The sequence below is a fragment of the Schistocerca serialis genome, chromosome 1 (assembly GCF_023864345.2).
Source record: "Schistocerca serialis cubense isolate TAMUIC-IGC-003099 chromosome 1, iqSchSeri2.2, whole genome shotgun sequence".
Taxonomy (NCBI): domain Eukaryota; kingdom Metazoa; phylum Arthropoda; class Insecta; order Orthoptera; family Acrididae; genus Schistocerca; species Schistocerca serialis.
Window position 1 is genome coordinate 318431219 of NC_064638.1, and position 19499 is coordinate 318450717.

A 19499-nucleotide genomic window follows, 5' to 3' on the forward strand; every position below is an offset into this window, starting at 1 on the left:
ATAAATGACCACTAAACAATACTCTGCAATGACATAGTTTAGTTTTCTCTTTGCCGCTACACAATCCAGAAAAGTAGTTAAAGCAAAACTTTCCATTAACGTATTTCCTAACTTCATAACAATTGCAAAACCGAATTTTTGTGGCGTGCTGTAAAATCGAAAGCAATGAAATGAATTCAGTGCGTTCTTTTAGAATTACGTCCATTATAAACCATCCAAGTGATCAACACGTATACAAATTACACCCTAGTAACATTAGGAAAACGTTCAATAGCAAAACCTGGAATGCAAGTACCTGCGCTCTTCGTCTAAAGACGTGCTATAATTGCGATAGATATCACGAGACGAGGATACACGCCTTTTGATTCTCGCCTCAGCAGTGAAAAAGTGAGTTTCTGCAGCTGATTGTTGTAATACGTAGTTTCTCACACGAGTGTGTGTCAGGTCATTATTCGACCACGGTCAGCTGTTACTAACAAAATATTTTACGCAACTTTAGAACTGCATAAAATGTGTATGACAACAGAACAAATCAAACTTGGGATCCACTGTAGAGTTCCCGGACTTTTTGTACTGTCTTCCCCTGAATGCCCTAAAGAATGTGATTGTGTATGCACTTTTCCTTTTTAACGCGTGTTTTCGTCTCTTTGCAAGCACAGAACGACGGCAACTAGCAGTCTTCGTTGAAAAGACTTATTCTAACGAAAGCAACGAAGGATAACCACAAAAAATTTCTCTTTTCACATCGGTAATCTTTTAACTCACTGTAATGTGATTCGTAGTATATTACACCTATATATACAGGAAAGTGCAATAGGGCACATAGACGCCCTGTAATCGCATCTGTACGACTCAATATAGGAGAGGCAAATTCAGCTAAGAAGCAGCTGCAGTTAATAGTTCATAATACGATGTATTGTTGCCAGGAACTTTCAGCTTTACCTCGCGTCTGAGTGACAGTGTTTATAAGACTGTTGATGAGCACCGAACAGACCTTTTGCCACTCCTAAAAGGAAATGTTCTCCTGCTCTGGCATAGAGCACTGATTTAGGGAAAACTTAAGTCAATTTAAAAAATATTAAAGAAATGATGTGTACACATTTCAATTAACCTCAGTAACGTCACACCAAACCTGAAGGGACGATGATCAGGATTTAACATCCCGTAGTTGAGGACGTCGTTGGTGATGGTGCACGTGCTCGAGTTGGGAAAGGACGGAGAAGGAAATAGCCAGTTCCCTGCAGTTGTCTCAACTGATGTACTGAACCAGGGCGAACGTAAAATTGGATGGTCGAGTAGTGTTTGACCCCGTCTTCTGTCGGAGATAACGACAAATAAAAACTGATGTTTTAACATCTTGTGTGACACGAAGGCACGGGAGCTTGTCTCATAAGTCGACAGACTGATAATTACAGCAAAAGTGGTCTTGTTTAGCAGACGTAGAAGTATATTAGAGCAGGAGCCGGGAGAAGAGCTTTTACTTGTATCTCCTTTTGCTGCATAGCGTCAATCAAGAATAGCCGTGCTATGTAATGATATTAGAGCAATTTATCAGTGATCAGTATCTCCATGGAGTTGTTGAAAAGTTTGTTTACATGAATAACATCAATTTTATTTTATTTTTTATTTCTTTTGAGAAACTTCTTCATTTCCAGGAAGTAATTTGTTTCCATTGTCATACGTGATCCGCATAGTACACGATAGTAACGAAATACATTCCTTAAATAAGGTGCGGTGTAATTTCGAGGACCATGAGCGAATTCATCCATCAGCTTGAATTAGTACTTCCATTCTCGAACTGAAGTATAAATTCTTTTTTAGCTAGGGATTGGGAACTAATTCGAACTTTGAGAACGTTACAGTAAGAATTGACCTCAGCAGCAACGGCTTTTTTGTTTTTGCATCAGTCATCTAACTGATCTGATTCAGCTCATTACGATTTCCTGTCCTATATCAATCTGTTCATCTCGGAGTAGCATTTAACCAGCACCATTAATTGTCTGATGTATATTTTTCCATACCTGTATAGTCCTATGATTTATGTCCTCCACTGCTCTTTCTAGTGCCATGGAGGTATGTCTTAATATATGCCATACCGTACTGTCCCTTCTTCACAGTAGTTTGCAAAGTCAGCAAATGTAGATTCTGCAGAGACCTCGTTGCATATGTAGGGTGGTCCATTGATAGCGTACGGGCCAAATATCTCACGAAATAAGCGTCAAACGAAAAAAACTACAAGGAACGAACTTGTCTAGCTTGAAGGGGGAAACCAGATGGCCTAACGGTTGGCCCGCTAGATGGCGCTGCCATAGGTCAAACGGATATCAACTGCATTTTCTTAAATAGGAACCCCCATTTTTTATTACATATTCGTGCAGTACGTAAAGAAATACGAATGTTTTAGTTGGACCACTTTTTTCGCTTTGTGATAGATGGCGCTGTAATAGTCACAAACGTATGGCTCACAATTTTAGACGGACAGTTGGTAAAAGGTAGGTTTTTAAAATTAAAATTCAGAACGTAGATACGTTTGAACATTTTATTTAGGTTGTTCCAATGTGATACATGTACTTTTGTGAACTTATCATTTCTGAGAACGCTTGCTGTTACAACGTGATTACCTGTAAATACCACATTAATGCAATAAATGCTCAAAATGATGTCCGTCAACCTGAATGCATTTGGCAATACGTGTAACGACATTCCTCTCAACAGTGAGTAGTTCGCCTTCCGTAATGTTCGCACATGCATTGCCAATGCGCTGACGCATGTTGTCAGGCGTTGTCGGTGGATCAGACAGCAAATATCCTTCAACTTTCCCCACAGAAAGAAATCCGGGGACGTCAGATCTGGTGAACGTGCGGGCCATGGATGGTATGGTGCTTCGACGACCAATCCACCTGTCATGAAATATGCTATTCAATACCGCTTCAACCGCACGCGAGCTATGTGCCGGACATCCATCATGTTGGAAGTACATCTCCAATCTGTCATGCAGTGAAACATCTTGTAGTAACATCGGTAGAACATTACGTAAGAAATCTGCATACATTGCACCATTTAGATTGCCATCGATAAAATGGGGGCCATTATCCATCCTCCCATAATGCCTCAACATACAGTAACCCACCAAGGTGCCTGATGTTCCACTTGTCGCAGCCATCGTGGATTTTCCGTTGCCCAATAGTGCATATTATGCAGGTTTACGTTACCGCTGTTGGTGAATGACGCCTCTTCGCTAAATAGAACGCGTGCAAAAAATCTGTCATTGTCCCGTAATTTCTCTTGTGCCCAGTGGCAGAACTGTACACGACGTTCAAAGTTGTCGCCATGCAATTCTTGGTGCATAGAAATATGGTACGGGAGCAGTCGATGTTGATGTAGCATTCTCAACACCGACGTTTTTGAGATTCCCGATTCTCGCGCAATTTGTCTGCTACTGATGTGCGGATTAGCCGCGACAGCAGCTAAAACACCTACTTGGGCATCATCATTTGTTGCAGGTCGTGGTTGACGTTTCACATGTGGCTGAACACTTCCTCTTTCCTTAAATAACCAAACTATCCGGCGAACGGTCCGGACACTTGGATGATGTCGTCCAGGATACCGAGCAGCATACAAACACACGCCCGTTGGGCATTTTGATCACAATAGCCATACATCAACACGATATCGACCTTATCCGCAATTAGTAAACGGTCCATTTTAACACGGGTAATGTATCACGAAGCAAATACCGTCCGCACTGGCGGAATGTTACGCGATACCACGTACGACTACTACAGCGCCATTTATCACAAACCGAAAAAAGTGGTCCAACTAAAACATTCATATTTCTTTAATTACTACACGAATATGTAATAAAAAATGAGGGTTTCTATTTTTTTAAAAACCGCAGTTGATATCCGTTTGACCTATGGCAGCGCCATCTAGCGGGCCAACCATAGCGCCATCTGGTTTCCCCCCTCAAACTAGACGAGTTTCGTTCTTTGTTCTTTTTTCGTTTCATACTTATTTCGTGAGATATTTGGCCCGGTCGCTATCAATGGACCACGCTGTATCATAAGTTCATTTAATTTTCAATGTCCTCTGACACCACGTCTCAAACGCTTACATTACCTCCTTTCCCAGACGCAAGTTCTCGGAAATACTTTCCTTAAATAAAGGCCAATGTCTGATGCTGCTAGACTTCTCTTAGCTTTGACACTATTAGACTTCTTTTAGCGAGGAGTAGCCCCGTTACCTGTGCTAGTCTGCTTCTCATGTCATGCTTCCTTCGTCTACCGTGCCGTATTTTAACTTTAAAGCAGTAGAATTTCTTCTAATCGTCCATTTTCTGGTCACCATTTTGATGTTAAGACTGTCGTAAATCTCATTTCCACTTCTCCCCAGTACTTCTGTCCTTTTTTGGTTTACTCTCTAACCATATACTGAGCTCATTTGATTTTTCGTTCTGTTCAAAAGATCCTATAATTCCTCCTTAATTTCACTCAGGATTTCAGTGTCATCAGCGAGCCTCATCAGTGATATCCATTCGCCATGAATTCTAATCCTACGACGAACTTACCGTGGCTTTCGCGATTGTAGAGTTCAAAGTGTCTTGACCGTACATTCTCAGTTCAGGAAAGGAGCGTTCGCGCACAACAGCTTTCTGGAAGGTAGGTACACTTACCTCTACGAAGAGAGGCGATAGCGTGCACGAGAAATATCCCATTTACGTGTCAGTAGGCCGCGGAAAGGTACGCGACGGGCGCAGGCTTTACGGTGGGGTTCAAGCAATCAGTGGAGGATGTGGGAACTTTCTTCCCTCCCGCGAAGAGTCGCTATTTGCGCGGATGACCGCAGCCGGCGCCTCCATTGGCCGGTGCTGTTGGAGAATAGGCAGCCGCCGTGGCGCCGGGGCGATCGCCGGCCGCGATGCCGCTAATGGGGAGCGCCGCAAACGGGCCGTTTACTGCTGCAGCGCGCTCCTCGTTTTGTACGGCGGCTACTGCGTTTCCATCAGCGGGCGGCGTTCTATCAACTCCAGAAGCACCTCGTCCTCATATTTACGCCGGCACTGACTTCTCGAGTAAGTGAAAGTGCTGCAGAAGTCTGACATACACCGTCGCAACACTCACAGCTATGTGTTATTATTGCGAGACAGCTGGAGAAACACTTCACTGTCAGTTAACGTCTTATGCGCCGTAACAATAACGTTTTATTTAATTCTTATTCTACTTTATCTACGGAAGAGTTATAATATTTTTGCGTCCCACACATTAGTAAAAAACAACAATTTGATTTTTCTTCCACTTCACGACTTTCAAACAGAATTTTTTTTTTCAAAGAAATAATTACTTATTCTTCAAAAGAAGACTGTACTGAAAAATTCTGACGTTTATGACCCCGATGCAGCAACAACTGCGGAACTGGATTGTTTTGAGCCGGAAAACTGTTTTGTCGATTTTCACGCCTGTGTGGTAGCTTTCTCAAAAAATGGTTCAAATGGCTCTGAGCACTATGGGACTTAACTGCTGTGGTCATCAGTCCCCTAGAACTTAGAACTACTTAAACCTAACTAACCTAAGGACATCACACACATCCATGCCCGAGGCAGGATTAGAACCTGCGACTGCAGCAGCAGCGCGGCTCTGGAATGAACCGCCCAGAACCGCTCGGCCACAGAGGCCGGCGGTAGTTTTCTCTTCAGTTACAGTTGTCGTCGTATACACAATACATTAAATAATACAATGAGGCATTCCATGCATATTTCCTGTTTTATACCTGCACAAACTGGTTTTGTCCGAAGGGTAGCGAACAAAAGTTGATTTTCATGTGTAGATCTACCAGCCTTTCCTGCAACAGATCGTATCGTCTGGTATTTACTATCAACCAGCTGTTCTGAAAACGAAACGTTATTCTTCAGTAAAATGTCCGTGGATTACAAGAGAATCTCAGTTAAATAGATGTGTAAGGTGTTGTTCATACCTCTCATGATCCTTATGCAACCTAAAGAACGACAAATGCGGTGTCTTCGTTTCATACCTACTGTATGTGGGTCCGCCATGATGCAAAACACTTTTGTTATTTGTTTATTTACTCCCAAATTAGTTCAAAAATGTTCAAATGTGTGTGAAATCTTATGGGACTTAACTGCTAAGGTCATCAGTCCCTAAGCTTACACCCTACTTAACCTAAACTATCCGAAGGACGAACACACACACACACACACACACACACACACACACACACACACACACACACACACACACCCATGCCCGAGGGAGGATTCGAACCTCCGCGGGGAACCAGCCGCACATTAACATGACTGCTGTACATGACCGCTCGGCTAATCCCGCACGGCCCCAAATTAGTTTCAGCGACAATATCGACATCATAAACGGATTCTTTGATTCTAAAGAATGCAAAAATAGCATAATTATAAACATTGTAAAACATTATTACATATTATTTGGTTCCAAACATTCTTTTCTGCGAATAATTTCATAATACTTTATTTACTGTACGTCACAGTATGGTTTTTACGATTGTTGCCGCTGTTTCCGATCGTTTTCTTGTCGTGTTTCTCGGCATACATCATGTTATGTGCAACTGTATTAGTAGCTGTCAGTAAATAAATACGATAACTTGAATTTATGTATGTCTGCGTTGTACAATTGTGGTTGCGGTAGAGTTTTGGATACAGTTTTGGTGTGTACTAGATTGTTACATAGCTTATCATGTAGTCACGTTTGTTGGATGGCTTGCAGCTTCTTTTAGACACAGACTAACAGTAGCCGCAAGCCGTACAACGAACGTGACTACATGACAAACTACGTAATAACCTAGTACACACCAAAACTTTATCGACAACACTACCGCAATCTCTCGTTGCGGATGGCTACCGACCTTAGCTCAGCAAGCAGTACTGTCTACAGTGGAACTGTTTTCTTCATTATCTATAGTCTTTGTTGTGCAGAGTTTTGTTTCGTGTGGCGCTAACTTTTGTATAGAGAAGCAGATGTCGTGCTAACCTCAGTCCTGTCCTCTAATGAGTCACGCTAGATTGACGGGAAGCTGTCAGTCGCCGTCGGGTAAATGCGATTTATATCGATTGACATGGCCCCCATCATAGAAAGCCTCGAGTGTCTTCAAGCACTGCGGGAATATATTTATTTTGTGTCACAGCATTGTAAGCGACAAGGCTGCAATTTTTGTTACCGAGCGAGGTGGCGCACAACGTTCTCTCATTCCGGAGGACGAGGGTTCAAACCCGCGCCTGGCCATCCAGATTTAGGTTTTCCGTGATTTCCCTAAATTGCTCCAAACAAATGCCGGGATGGTTCCTTTGAGCGGCCACGGCCGATTTCTACATCCGTGACACAATTTACTTAAATGGTGACGGGACGTTAAACCCAATCTTTCTTCCTTTTTCCTTTTTTCCAACTTTTATTATTGCTTTTTTTTTAATAGCGTTGAATACAATATTTGTCTCGTAATTATGTGTGTCTTAATTTGTTTTAGTACTTGTACTGCATTTATTCTATGTTATTTTTTTATAATTGCAAGTCTAAATATATGCATTGCCTAGCATCTAGTACAATAACCAGCCACAAACTATCCTACATACTCTGTTCGCGGGTTTCTACTTTTACATTTGCATGATTGCTCTGCATTTCACACATAGCGCCTGCCAGAGGGTACTTCGAACCACCGTACGACTATTTCACTACCGCTTACCACTCCCGAACAGCGCGTGGAAAAAATGAACACTTAAATCTTTCTGTAGGTGTTCTGATTTCTCTTCTTTATTAGATTTATCTTATTTTATTGTGAAAATCATTTCTCTCTATGTAGGTTGACAACAGTAAAATATTTTGACATTCAGGGGAGAAAGTTGGTGATTGAAATTGCTTGGAGAGATCCCACCGCAACGAAAAACGTCTTTGTTTCAATTATTGCCGTCCCATCTCGCGTATCATATCCGTGATAGTGTCTCTCCCATTTCGCGATAGCACAAAACGAGCTGCTCTCCTCTGAAATTTTTCGACGTCCTCCGATAATCCTATCGGGTAAGGATCCGATACAGCACAGCAATACTTCAGGAGAAAACGAACAAGTGAAGTGTAAGCAGTCTCTTTATTAGACCTGTTGCACCGTCTAAATGTTCTGCCAATAAAACGTAGTCTTTCGTTTGTCTTCCCAGAACATGCCATCGTTCCAACGCGTCGGCACGGTAGCTCAGCGTTTTCGTTCAGGGAGCTGGCTGATCTCTGTAATAAAAAAACTGAGTGAAGAGGTCAATAAGGGATTTCAACGGATGTCATGTGATGTCCGTCACGGTCAAATACAAAAGAAAACTTATAAATTGTTCCTAACTGTAGCTCCTAGGTATTCAGGTACTCTTAGCAGTGCCAGTTGTGTTGACAGTTCTAGCGGCGCTGTCTATTGCCCGACGAATTTGTAGCAGTTTTGAAGTGAATGCCATGAAGTGTTCCCTTCACTTTAGAAATCGAGTTGAACTGACGAGGGCTTGAGCCAGGGGAGTGCATTAGGTGGTACAGCACTTAGCACCTCATCAGTCAAACAAATCAGTAACAGCTTGCACTGTACGTGCTTGAGCATTGTCCTGCAAAATGATGGTCAGGTCCTGCAGAAAGTGACATCACTTCTGTCTCTGAGCTGGTCGTAGGTTGTGTTCCAAAAATGAAATGGGTCGTTTTGGGCAATGGCATTTTTGCGCCTTCTAGAGATGTCCATCGCATGTAGTTCCCTTAACAAAGCTCGCTCGGAAACTGGTTGAGATGGTTCAGCGTATAATGAATTCTACTCTGCTTTTGTAAATGATGAAAGTCTATGTGAATGCAGCTTGCCGCTAACTTTGTGTAATGTTTTGTCTGTACAGAAGTGTATCTGTCACCTTTATCGCTCTTTCCCTCTCACACATAAATCGGTACAATAAAGTCAGGGCTTCGTGTTTTCTAGTTAGGCTGATCCGTGAAAAGACAGAGAAACAATTATGCTAATGGAGGATTTTCTCACTCTCTCTCTCTCTCTCTCTCTCTCTCTCTCTCTCTCTCTGTCCTTTATCTGTGTACAGTTTAAATATATTATTTACTTATTTACGTGAAATCAGCCTAGTAGAATCTCTGGTGGAGCCCTTCGTCTTAATATTCAGCGGCTGGCTTGCTAGAAAAGATCTTTACATTTGTTATTATTATTAAGCGCTGCATTCAGTTGGGAAAATCGATCGTTTGAACAATTCGTTCAGTTTACGACAGATCTAAAATTTCAGATGTGGACGAAGCCTTTTTGGACGATTTCAAAAACTCAGAGATTGCAGGCTCTCTTCGTCACAGCTGAAACTTCCCAATTAATTACAGGGCCCAGACAATCATCAATGGTTCAGACAGAGAACTCATTCGTCATTCACTCTAGAATAAAATGGTCACAAACCTTATTTCTGAGGAAAATTGTATATTGAATCCATTTCCGTACATGTTCCGTTTTCTGTTGGTTCCAAGTCTCATGTAATTTTCTTTTACAGGTTTTTCTTTCTCTTTATCTATCACGCTAGCGGCACAAACTTTCCTAGCTCGCTTTAGCGCGAAGAAGAGTAAATAAATCTCCTTTAGCAATCCGACAATCTTCCAACCGATACTTCCGAAGCTGTTCCTCTCTCTCTCTATAATAACCATGGAGCATACATTTCTGTACCTCTGTTGTTCCAAAGAATAAACGTACTAGAAAAATATCTTGGCGTCGACGAGCTGTCGGCGCATATATTACTAGAAAATCTGATCAGATACTTTTCAAACGTAAATACATGTGGATGATTTGGTTGACCATTATTAATTATTGCGTGGTAGAGGGTAATTTTCCGTGGGGAGATTACAAGCGTTTACCAACAGCAACAGTTCAGGTCAGGTTTGAAACCTATTGCCACTGACAAGGCGTGGCATCCGCCTTTGCGCTTTGTGGGTTATGACATTTCTACGATCTCCGTTCTCAGTTCGTGTTACTCGGCTGCGAGTGACACACCGTACCTTACAGACAGTCGTCGTTGTTACTCTAATATCTGATAACTTCATACACGGCATGAGACTTGTCAAAGAAGGTAGCTCATTCCTGCCACTGTGTCACGTCTTCGTATCAAGCCATGTTATGGCGCTGATTCTGTCGCGCACACACCACTTCACTGTCGCGAATGGCGGCGGAGACTCCTATGACTGCCTGGAGCAGTTCTGCACCACCTATAACGCTCCAGAGCGACCAGTTATTACAGACTGGCGGAAAAAACACTAAGAAGGAGTTGTGTGACATGAAAGTCTATTCAGATTTCGTGCCAGTCGCCAGTGGCGCGACTGTATGGATGCAAATAAGGTTTGCTTTAAATACAGGCTGGTAACGGTCGTGAACGTTATTGATCTTTGGGATTGCACGCGGTGCATTAGAATGCCTTTAACGCGACAAAGACGCCATTATCAACACCTCACTGACTTTGAACAAGGTTGTGTAATAGGACTACGAAAAGCTGGATGTTCCCTCTGACATACTGCAGGAAGATCTGGCAGGAATGTAGCCACTGTGCATCATTACTGGCAGCGGTAGCCACGAAAATGTATGGTCGCAAGAAGACCGGGCTCCGCGCGGCCACATGGCACTACCTAGAGGGAACAACATCGAGTTCGGTATGCGGCTCTGGCGCATCGTACTGCGTCTGCAGCAGCTTTTGGGCAGCAGTTGGCACCACAGTGACACAACGAATTGTTACAAATCGGTTACATCAGGGACAGCTCCGAGTCACATGCCCTGTAGCGTGCATTCCACTGGCCGCAAACCAATGCCATTTTCGACTTAATTGGTGTCAAGCGCGAGTTCATTGGAAGGCTGACGTTGCGGACAGCTCAGGTTCTGCTTCGGTGGCAGTGATGGCCGTGTGGTGGTTAGAAGGAGTCCACTTGAGGGCCTGTAACCAACCTGTCTGCGTGCTATACCACTGGATCTACAGCTGGAATTGTCGCCTGGGATGCGATTTCGTATGACAGCAGGAGCAATGTTGTGGCTATCCCACACCCTCTAACTACACATCTGTATGTTATTTGGGTGATTCGCCTTGCTGTGTTGCAATTTATGAAGAGGATCTTAGGGGGTGTTTTCCAACAGGATAACGCTCTATATGTACATCTACAGATGTACTCCGCTAGCCACCAAGCGGTGTGTGGCAAGAGGGCACAATTCGCGCCAAAGTTTTAATTTACCCCCTTTGTTCCACTCGCGGAAAGCGCGGGGGAAAAACGACTGTCTGAACCCCTCAGTACGAGCTCTAATTTCCCTTATCTTTGAATGGTGATCATTGCGCGATTTGAAAGTTGGTGGTAATAATGTTGCTCTACATCCTCGGTGAAGATCGGATTTTGGAATTTAGTGAGTAGCCCTTTCCGTTTAGCACGCCATCTATATGCAAGTGTGTCCCACTTCAAACTTTCTATGAGACTTGTAACGCTCTCGCGATGGCTAAATGTACCAGTCACGAACCTTGCCGCTCTTCGTTGGACCTTCTCAATCTCTTGAATCAGACCCAACTGGTAAGGGTCCCATACAGAGGAACAATAAGGCTGGACGAACTAGCGTAATGTAAGCTTTGTTGAAGGACTGCATCGCTTCAGCATTCTACCAGTAAACCGCAATCTAGAGTTCGCCTTACCCGTTACACAAGTAACTTGTGTAATCTGATCATTCCATTTGAGATCATTTAGAATAGTCACACCAATATACTTGACGGATGTTACCGCTTCCAAATACTGGGCATTTATTTTGTATTCGTACATTAATGGGGATTTTCGCCTTGTTATACGCAGTAGGTTACACTTACTAATATTGAGAGATAACTGCCAGTCATTACACCACGCATTTATTTTCTGCAAATCCTCATTGACTTGTTCACAACTTTCGTGTGATACTACTTTCCTGTAGACTACAGCATCATCGGCAAACAGTCTAAGGCCGCTGTCAGTACCATCAACCAGATCGTTTATGTAAATCGTGAAAAGCAGCGGACCTATTATGCTGCCCTGGGGCACACCTGAAGTTACGCTTGTTTCTGTTGAAGCTCACATACCGCAGTTGTAACCCAACACTCTCTACAGGGCGTCGACATGTTGCCTTGGCCTGCTCGATCACCAGAACTGTCTCCAATCGAGAACATATGGGACATCATCGGACGACAAGTTCATCATGAGCCACAAACAGCATTAACCGCCTCGTATTGAGCGACCAATTGCAACAGGCATAGAACTCCATCTCACAAACTGACATCCGGCACCTGTACAACATAGTGCATGCCGTTTTGCATGCTTGCATTCAACATTCTCGCGGCTACATGTGTTATTAATGTACCAGCATTTCACATTTGCAGTGACTTGACTCGTGGTTACATTAACATGTGACTGAGCGAGGTGGCCCAGTGGCTAGCACACTGGACTCGCATTCGGGAGGACGACTGTTCAATCCCACGTCCGGTCATCCTGATTTACGTTTTCCGTGATTTCCCTAAATCTCTCCAGGCAAATATCGATATGTTTCCTTTGAAAGGGCACGGCTGACTTCCTTCCCCGTCCTTCCCTAATCCGATGAGAACAATCACCTCGCTGTTTGGTCTCCTTCCCCTAACAACCCAACCCAACATTAACATGTGATCTTGCGATGTTAATCACTTAAATGTGTTACCTATGTACAAATGTATCGCCGAAATATGATGACATTTTAATTCCAGCTGTCCATACTTTTACAAATAAATTCGTATAACTTTGTCAGCATGACTAGCAGGGATTCAGGATTCACACTCATAGTAGTGGAAGTTCAAAAACATAACAAAATAATTTTTTTTACAAGTGAAATATCATCATTTTTTTTCATTTACTACTGGCTGCATTAGTTGCTATAGGTACACTTTTCTTCGTAAGTAAGAGAGATTCTTCGATGAATTTTGCACAGCACACAAACCATATTTACAGGTATATGAAACTCTAGAATTTATTTAATTTATGAAAAAATGAATGAGCTGTTGCATTTTAAACTCCATGTTTAGAAAAAAAACTCAACTCTTATAGTTAATTACCTCAATTTTTACCACAGTTTTTTATAGATTTGGAAAATTCTAGATTTTCATGCACCTGTAAGTATGGTTTGCATGCTGCGCAAAATTCATCGAACAATCTCTGTTACTTATGAAGAAAAGTGTACCTATATCAACAAATGCAGCCAACAATAAGTGAAAAAACCTGAAATTTCACAAGCATAAAAAAATTTATTCTGTTATGTGTTTGAACTTCCACTGCTATGAGTGTGAATCCTGAATCCTTCCTGGTCATGCTGACAAAGTTTTATGAATTTATTTGTAAAAGTATGGACAGCTGGAATTAAAATGTCCTCTGGTGCCTCTCCTGCTCCAAGTCGGCCCGTTTGGCGTCCTACGCCCCTTAACTAATTTTTGGTGCTCCGCTTTTTTCGTCCGTGTATTGTAATACACAGGGTGCGTCAAAAAATGTTTACACTCTTTGAAGCGTCATAGAAAATTTATTTCCCGTTCTACAATGTTAAATTTCTGGAAATGGAAAGCTTAAAGTCCAATTGGCAAAATAAATGTACTTTGCAAATGTGATTAATGTTCAAACTGGTGGCCTTCAGCATCAATACATTTCTGAGTACGAGTCACCACTGATTCCGTACATCGTAGCAAAGTGTCCAATGAGATTTCTGCGCACACCGCCTGAATCTCATTCCAAAGTGTGTCCAGGTTACGTGGTTTACGTTTGTACACCTCATCTTTTACTGTGCCCCATAAGAAGAAATCCAGTGGCGTGAGGTCTGGAGAGCATGCAGGAAACTCGATTGGTCCTCTGCGTCCTATCCACTGGCCCGGCACATTGTGATCCAGAAATGCTCGTACGTCCCTATGATAGTGCGGCGGGGCGCTATCTTGTTGGAAATAAAACGCATCATTACCGTATAATGCACGAATGGCAGGGAATATGGAGTCAGCAAGCATTGTTAGGTACGTTTCTCCAGTAACAGTTCCTTCAAAGCGGAAAGGCCCAATGAGTCCCCTTGCAGACAAACCACACCACACATTTACACCAGGCAAATTCACAGACTTTTCAACTGTAATGTGAGGATTATCTTCACCCCAGTACACACAATTGTGCCTATTGACAGTTACATTGAGTTTGAATTGGGCTTCATCCGACCAAATTATGCTACCCATAAATCCCGGTTCACGTCTCACCATCTCCTGAAACCATTCACAAAATTCGATCTAGATCGTCGTCACTTAGCTGTTGCACCAGCCTTGGAATGTACACACGAAACTTGCCTTTCTTCAGAATGCGTAGTATACTACTAGCACTTACATTACTCTCATGTGCTGCTTGCCTTGAAGATTTTTGAGGCGAACGCTGAAACAGTTCCAAGACCGCAGTTGTGGATTCATCACTTGTAGCTGTACGAGGTCGCTCGGATCGACCTTTATGCACATCACACACTGTTTCACGAATTTCGAATTTGTCTCGCAGAAGTGTAATTGTTAGCCTTGAAGGTGGTTCTGTACCATACTCACTTCTCCACTGTCTTCGAACCGCAGCTACATTCTCAAACTTCCAGTACCACTTAATTATCTGCTTCCGCGCTTCAAAGCTCAAACGCACGTTCGCCATGTTGCAGTTACTTCCTTGCCACTGCTGCCACCTGTTGAAGAAACGTAACATTACTTTCTCACAGATATTTAACCTTGTAGAACGGGAAATAAATTGTCTATGACAGTTCAAAGTGTGTATACTTTTTTTTGACGCGCCCTGTATTATGTTACCTTGTACATTAAATTACTCAATAGTCTATAAATTTAAACAATGCAGTCCCAAAATGTCACAAACTGTTTATGCGCTATTGCGTAAGTTGGCACACATAATTTTTACAGGAAAACTGAGCCGGACGTAGTGTCAGCCTTACAGGTGAGAGTGACTGCTGCGTGTGTGTTGCAGGCATGAGGATGCGGTGGGTGCTGGTGGTGGGCGCCGTGTCGCTGCTCGTGCCGCCGCCCGCCGCCTGCGCGCTCAGGTCGCTGCAGCGAGGACACAGTGAGTACTCTCAAGGGAACGACTTCCCACTCCACCAGTGGCAGTCACACGGTTTTAATTTTATGTTTATAGACTGAAGCGCCGAGTGAATACTTGTACCAAGGCCGGGATTCGAACACGGGTCTCCTGCTTATTAGGCACGTACGTTAGCCACTAAGCCACCTTGGCACAGTAGTTCACGCAACTGGCCGTATCACCCTGGCACGTCTCCCTCCTCGATCCAAATTCTCACTCGCACCCCAGTCTACTTTAAATTCCCCCTTACACACGAACAGAATTGTCGAGGCTCTCCATGTTCTGGACTAGCACCTCATCATCTAACGTAAATGGGGGATCCAGCCTGAAACCCATGTGCAGGTACTTGTTGTTGTTGTAGTCTTCAGTCCTGAGACTGGTTTGATGCAGCTCTCCATGCTACTCTATCCTGTGCAAGCTACTTCATCTCCCAGTACCTACTGCAGCCTACATCTTCTGAATCTGCTTAGTGTATTCATCTCTTGGTCTCCCTCTACGATTTTTAACCTCCACGCTGCCCTCCAATACTAAATTGATGATCCCTTGATGCCTCAGAACATGTCCTACCAACCGGTCCCTTCTTCTTGTCAAGTTGTGCCACAAACTCCTCTTCTCCCCAATTCTATTCAATACCTCCTCATTAGTTATGTGATCTACCCATCTAATCTTCAGCATTCTTCTGTAACACCACATTTCGAAAGCTTCTATTCTCTTCTTGTCTAAACTATTTATCGTCCATGTTTCACTTCCATACATGGCTACACTCCATACAAATACTTTCAGAAACGACTTCCCGACACTTAAATCAATACTCGATGTTAACAAATTTCTCTTCTTCAGAAACGCTTTCCTTGCCATTGCCAGTCTACATTTTATATCCTCTCTACTCCGACCATCATCAGTTATTTTGCTCCCCAAATAGCAAAACTCCTTTACTATTTTAAGTGTCTCATTTCCTAATCTAATTCCCTCAGCATCACCCGACTTAATTCGACTACATTCCATTATCCTCGTTTTGCTTTTGTTGATGTTCATCTTATTTCCTCCTTTCATGACACTGTCCATTCCGTTCAACTGCTCTTCCAAGTCCTTTGGTGTCTCTGACAGAATTACAATGTCATCGGCGAACCTCAAATTTTTTATTTCTTCTCCATGGATTTTAATACCTTCTCCGAATTTTTCTTGTGTTTCCTTTACTGCTTGCTCAATATGCAGATTGAATAACATCGCGGAGAGGCTACAACCCTGTCTTACTCCCATCCCAACCACTGCTTCCCTTCCGTGCCCCTTGACTCTTATAACTGTCATCTGGTTTCCGTCCTCGGTAGCTGAGTGGTAAGCGCGACAGAATGTCAACCCTAAGGGCCCGGGTTCGATTCCTGCCTGGGTCGGAGATTTTCTCCGCTCAGGGACTGGGTGTTGCGTTGTCCTAATCATCATCATTTCATCCCCATCGTCGCGCAAGTCGCTGAAGTGGCTACTAATGTAAAGACCTGCACCCGTCGAACGGTCTACCCGACGGGAGGCCCTCGTCACACGACCAGTGTTAGTTCATTTGTATAGTTTTAATTAACACCTGCCGCGCGGGATTTAAAAACGGTTCAAATGGCTCTGAGCACTATGCGACTTAACTTCTGAGGTCATCAGTCGCCTAGAACTTAGAACTTATTAAACCTAACTAACCTAAGGACATCACAAACATCCATGCCCGAGGCAGGATTCGAACCTGCGACCATAGCGGTCGCCCGGTTCCAGACTGTAGCGCCTAGAACCGCACGGCCACTCCGGCCGGCGCGCGGGATTAGCTGAGCGGTCTCGGGCGCTGCAGTCATGGACTGTGCGGCTGGTCCCGGCGGATGTTCGAGACCTCCCTCAGGCATGGGTGTGTGTGTTTGTCCTTAGGATAATTTAGGTTAAGTAGTGTGTCGGCTTAGGGACTGATGACCTAAGCAGTTAAGTCCCATAAGGTTTCACACACATTTGATCGTTTTTTGAATTAACACCTCACAAAAATAAAATTACGCTACAGGAGTGCAAACAAAACAAAATTACGGAGCGTATATCGATGGTCCGCGTCGTTTTGTTTCGTTTTGGATCCTGCAGCGGCATACTGCCGTATTGTGGGGCGGCAATTTCAGTCTATACCAGGAATGCAGACGAGCTCCTTTTTAGCTCTCTACCAGCAAGTTGTTATCAAAACTCATCGGTCCCTAGACCTACACACTACTTAAACCAACTTGCGCTAAAGACAACCCACACACCCATGCCCGAGGGAGGACTCGAACCTCCGGCGGGAGTGGCCGCCCGATTCGTGACATGGCGGCTCTAACCGCGCGGTCACTGCGCGCGGGCAAAATTTAATAATGCCGGCAGTCGGACGCATTCATTGGTTGTAGAATTAACACCCGTTGTTCGTATTCGATTCTAATAATAATCGCGTGTCGTAATCAAATGGTTCAAATGGCTAAAGACAACCCACACACCCATGCCCGAGGGAGGACTCGAACCTCCGGCGGGAGCGGCCGCCCGATTCGTGACATGGCGGTTCTAACCGCGCGGTCACTGCGCGCGGGCAAAATTTAATAATGCCGGCAGTCGGACGCATTCATTGGTTGTAGAATTAACACCCGTTGTTCGTATTCGCTTCTAATAATAATCGCGTGTCGTAATCAAATGGTTCAAATGGCTCTGAGCACTATGGGACTTAACAGCTGTGGTCATCAGTCCCCTAGAACTTAGAGCTACTTAAACCTAACTAACCTAAGGACATCACACACATCCATGCCCGAGGCAGGATTCGAACATGCAACCGTAGCGGTCACGCGGTTCCAGACTGAAGAGCCTAGAACCGCACGGCCTCACCGGCCGGCCGTGTCGTTATCAGTACGACCCTAGTTAACGTCACTGCTATAAGTATGTACCCCTCACGAAACTCGTCTCCGTAGCCAACAACTAAAGTTTTGGAACCGAAATGGAAATGTTGCACGTCCGGAAATAGTAACAGTTATTCATGGCTCATGGGACAGTTTGTGCTTTACGTGCTAAGACACAAAACGTCGAACTTAGAAGAACACATGTTTTACATTGCAGAAGAACATTTTAAGTTGCAGAAGAATAACAAACATAAGGATTAGTTTTACAATTTATTTCGTGTTTCTTTATGTGGCCTACCAAAAGGAGTACAGTTATGCTATTTGGAACGAGAATACTCATTCTTTTCTCTTCCGTTATTACTCGAGAAACTCTCTTATGTTGGTACTAAAATGAAAGCTGATCTAATATGGCAAAATGCCTCCCACTACGAATTTTGTTTCGCTTGACGAAAGCTTGCTTACAAGCATCACATTGTATGCAGTGCCTCGTACCTTAAGTTGCGGTAATGTTTTCGAATGAATATTTGTGTAGTAATTTTATAAGTCATTAATTTGACTGTTTCTGAGCTACGTCGATAGGAAGAACCCACGTCGTAGGAAATGACAATATTTCTTCTCCTTCAATCTGGTTTTACAATTTAAGGCACATAGGGAAACAAACACCTGACAATGCCTAACGTCGAATTTTATTTTCCCTGCGAGTGATAATTCGGGAAATTATGACTTATGTGCCAGCGCCGACTAAGGCGACAAAAAAATTTAAAAAATTTAAATAAAAAATAGCCGAAATGGCTAAGACAACAGAAAAAAAGTAGGTGAGCTCGCTAACGCGCGCCTGTGTGTTGGCGCTAGACTTGGATTTTAGCCGTTCGAATCCTGGAGTTGGATAAAATTTTAACTACCAGTACTTGGTCGGCAGAGAAGGAGAGGTGATGGCGTAAGGCTCCTCGTCTCCAGTCTTTTCATCAGTGTTCTGCTTTAAATTCCAAATCTCCCCAGTGTTTCATGACGTGATGCCACCTGACACTGTTGACGATAATCTCAGCAGGCCCCTTGGTGCTATTCGAGAGGAGTACTATTTGCCAACACCGGCTTGCACTCTCTCCATTCTCACCATCATCGTCATCATCATCATCACGCAACACACATATAACATTACACTATACGCACATTCTTTACGCTTACCTACACAAATACGCATACGGCAAAGTTTTTAAATAAACGCAAGGAAAGGGCCAATTTGCGTGAAGGAAGAACACATCCAGGTGGTTGAACCCACCCCGTGGGTATCCGAGCCAATAACGCCATACGACACCGACATGCGTTGCTATTTATGACGGAATAAAACAAGGGTGTTTACCGAACTAGGTACACGGATCACATGTGAGCTATAAAGAGTGACAGCACACATTCAACTTTACCAGAACACCTAATGAACCAAAACCATCACCACACTAACATCGAAAGCTATGTACACATCATGAAACACAGAAAA

The 19499-nt window shown here is 43.5% G+C and overlaps 1 protein-coding gene across 1 annotated transcript in view; it reads left to right on the forward strand.

Annotated features, from left to right (window-relative positions):
- Positions 1-19499, forward strand: part of LOC126470338 (serine proteinase stubble) — a 523216-nt gene that overhangs the window by 284766 nt on the left and 218951 nt on the right. Inside the window, exon 2 of the mRNA XM_050098167.1 lies at positions 15021-15116. Coding sequence (XP_049954124.1) covers positions 15023-15116 — 94 coding nt within the window. The 5' untranslated portion in view covers positions 15021-15022. The remainder of the gene's footprint in view (positions 1-15020; positions 15117-19499) is intronic.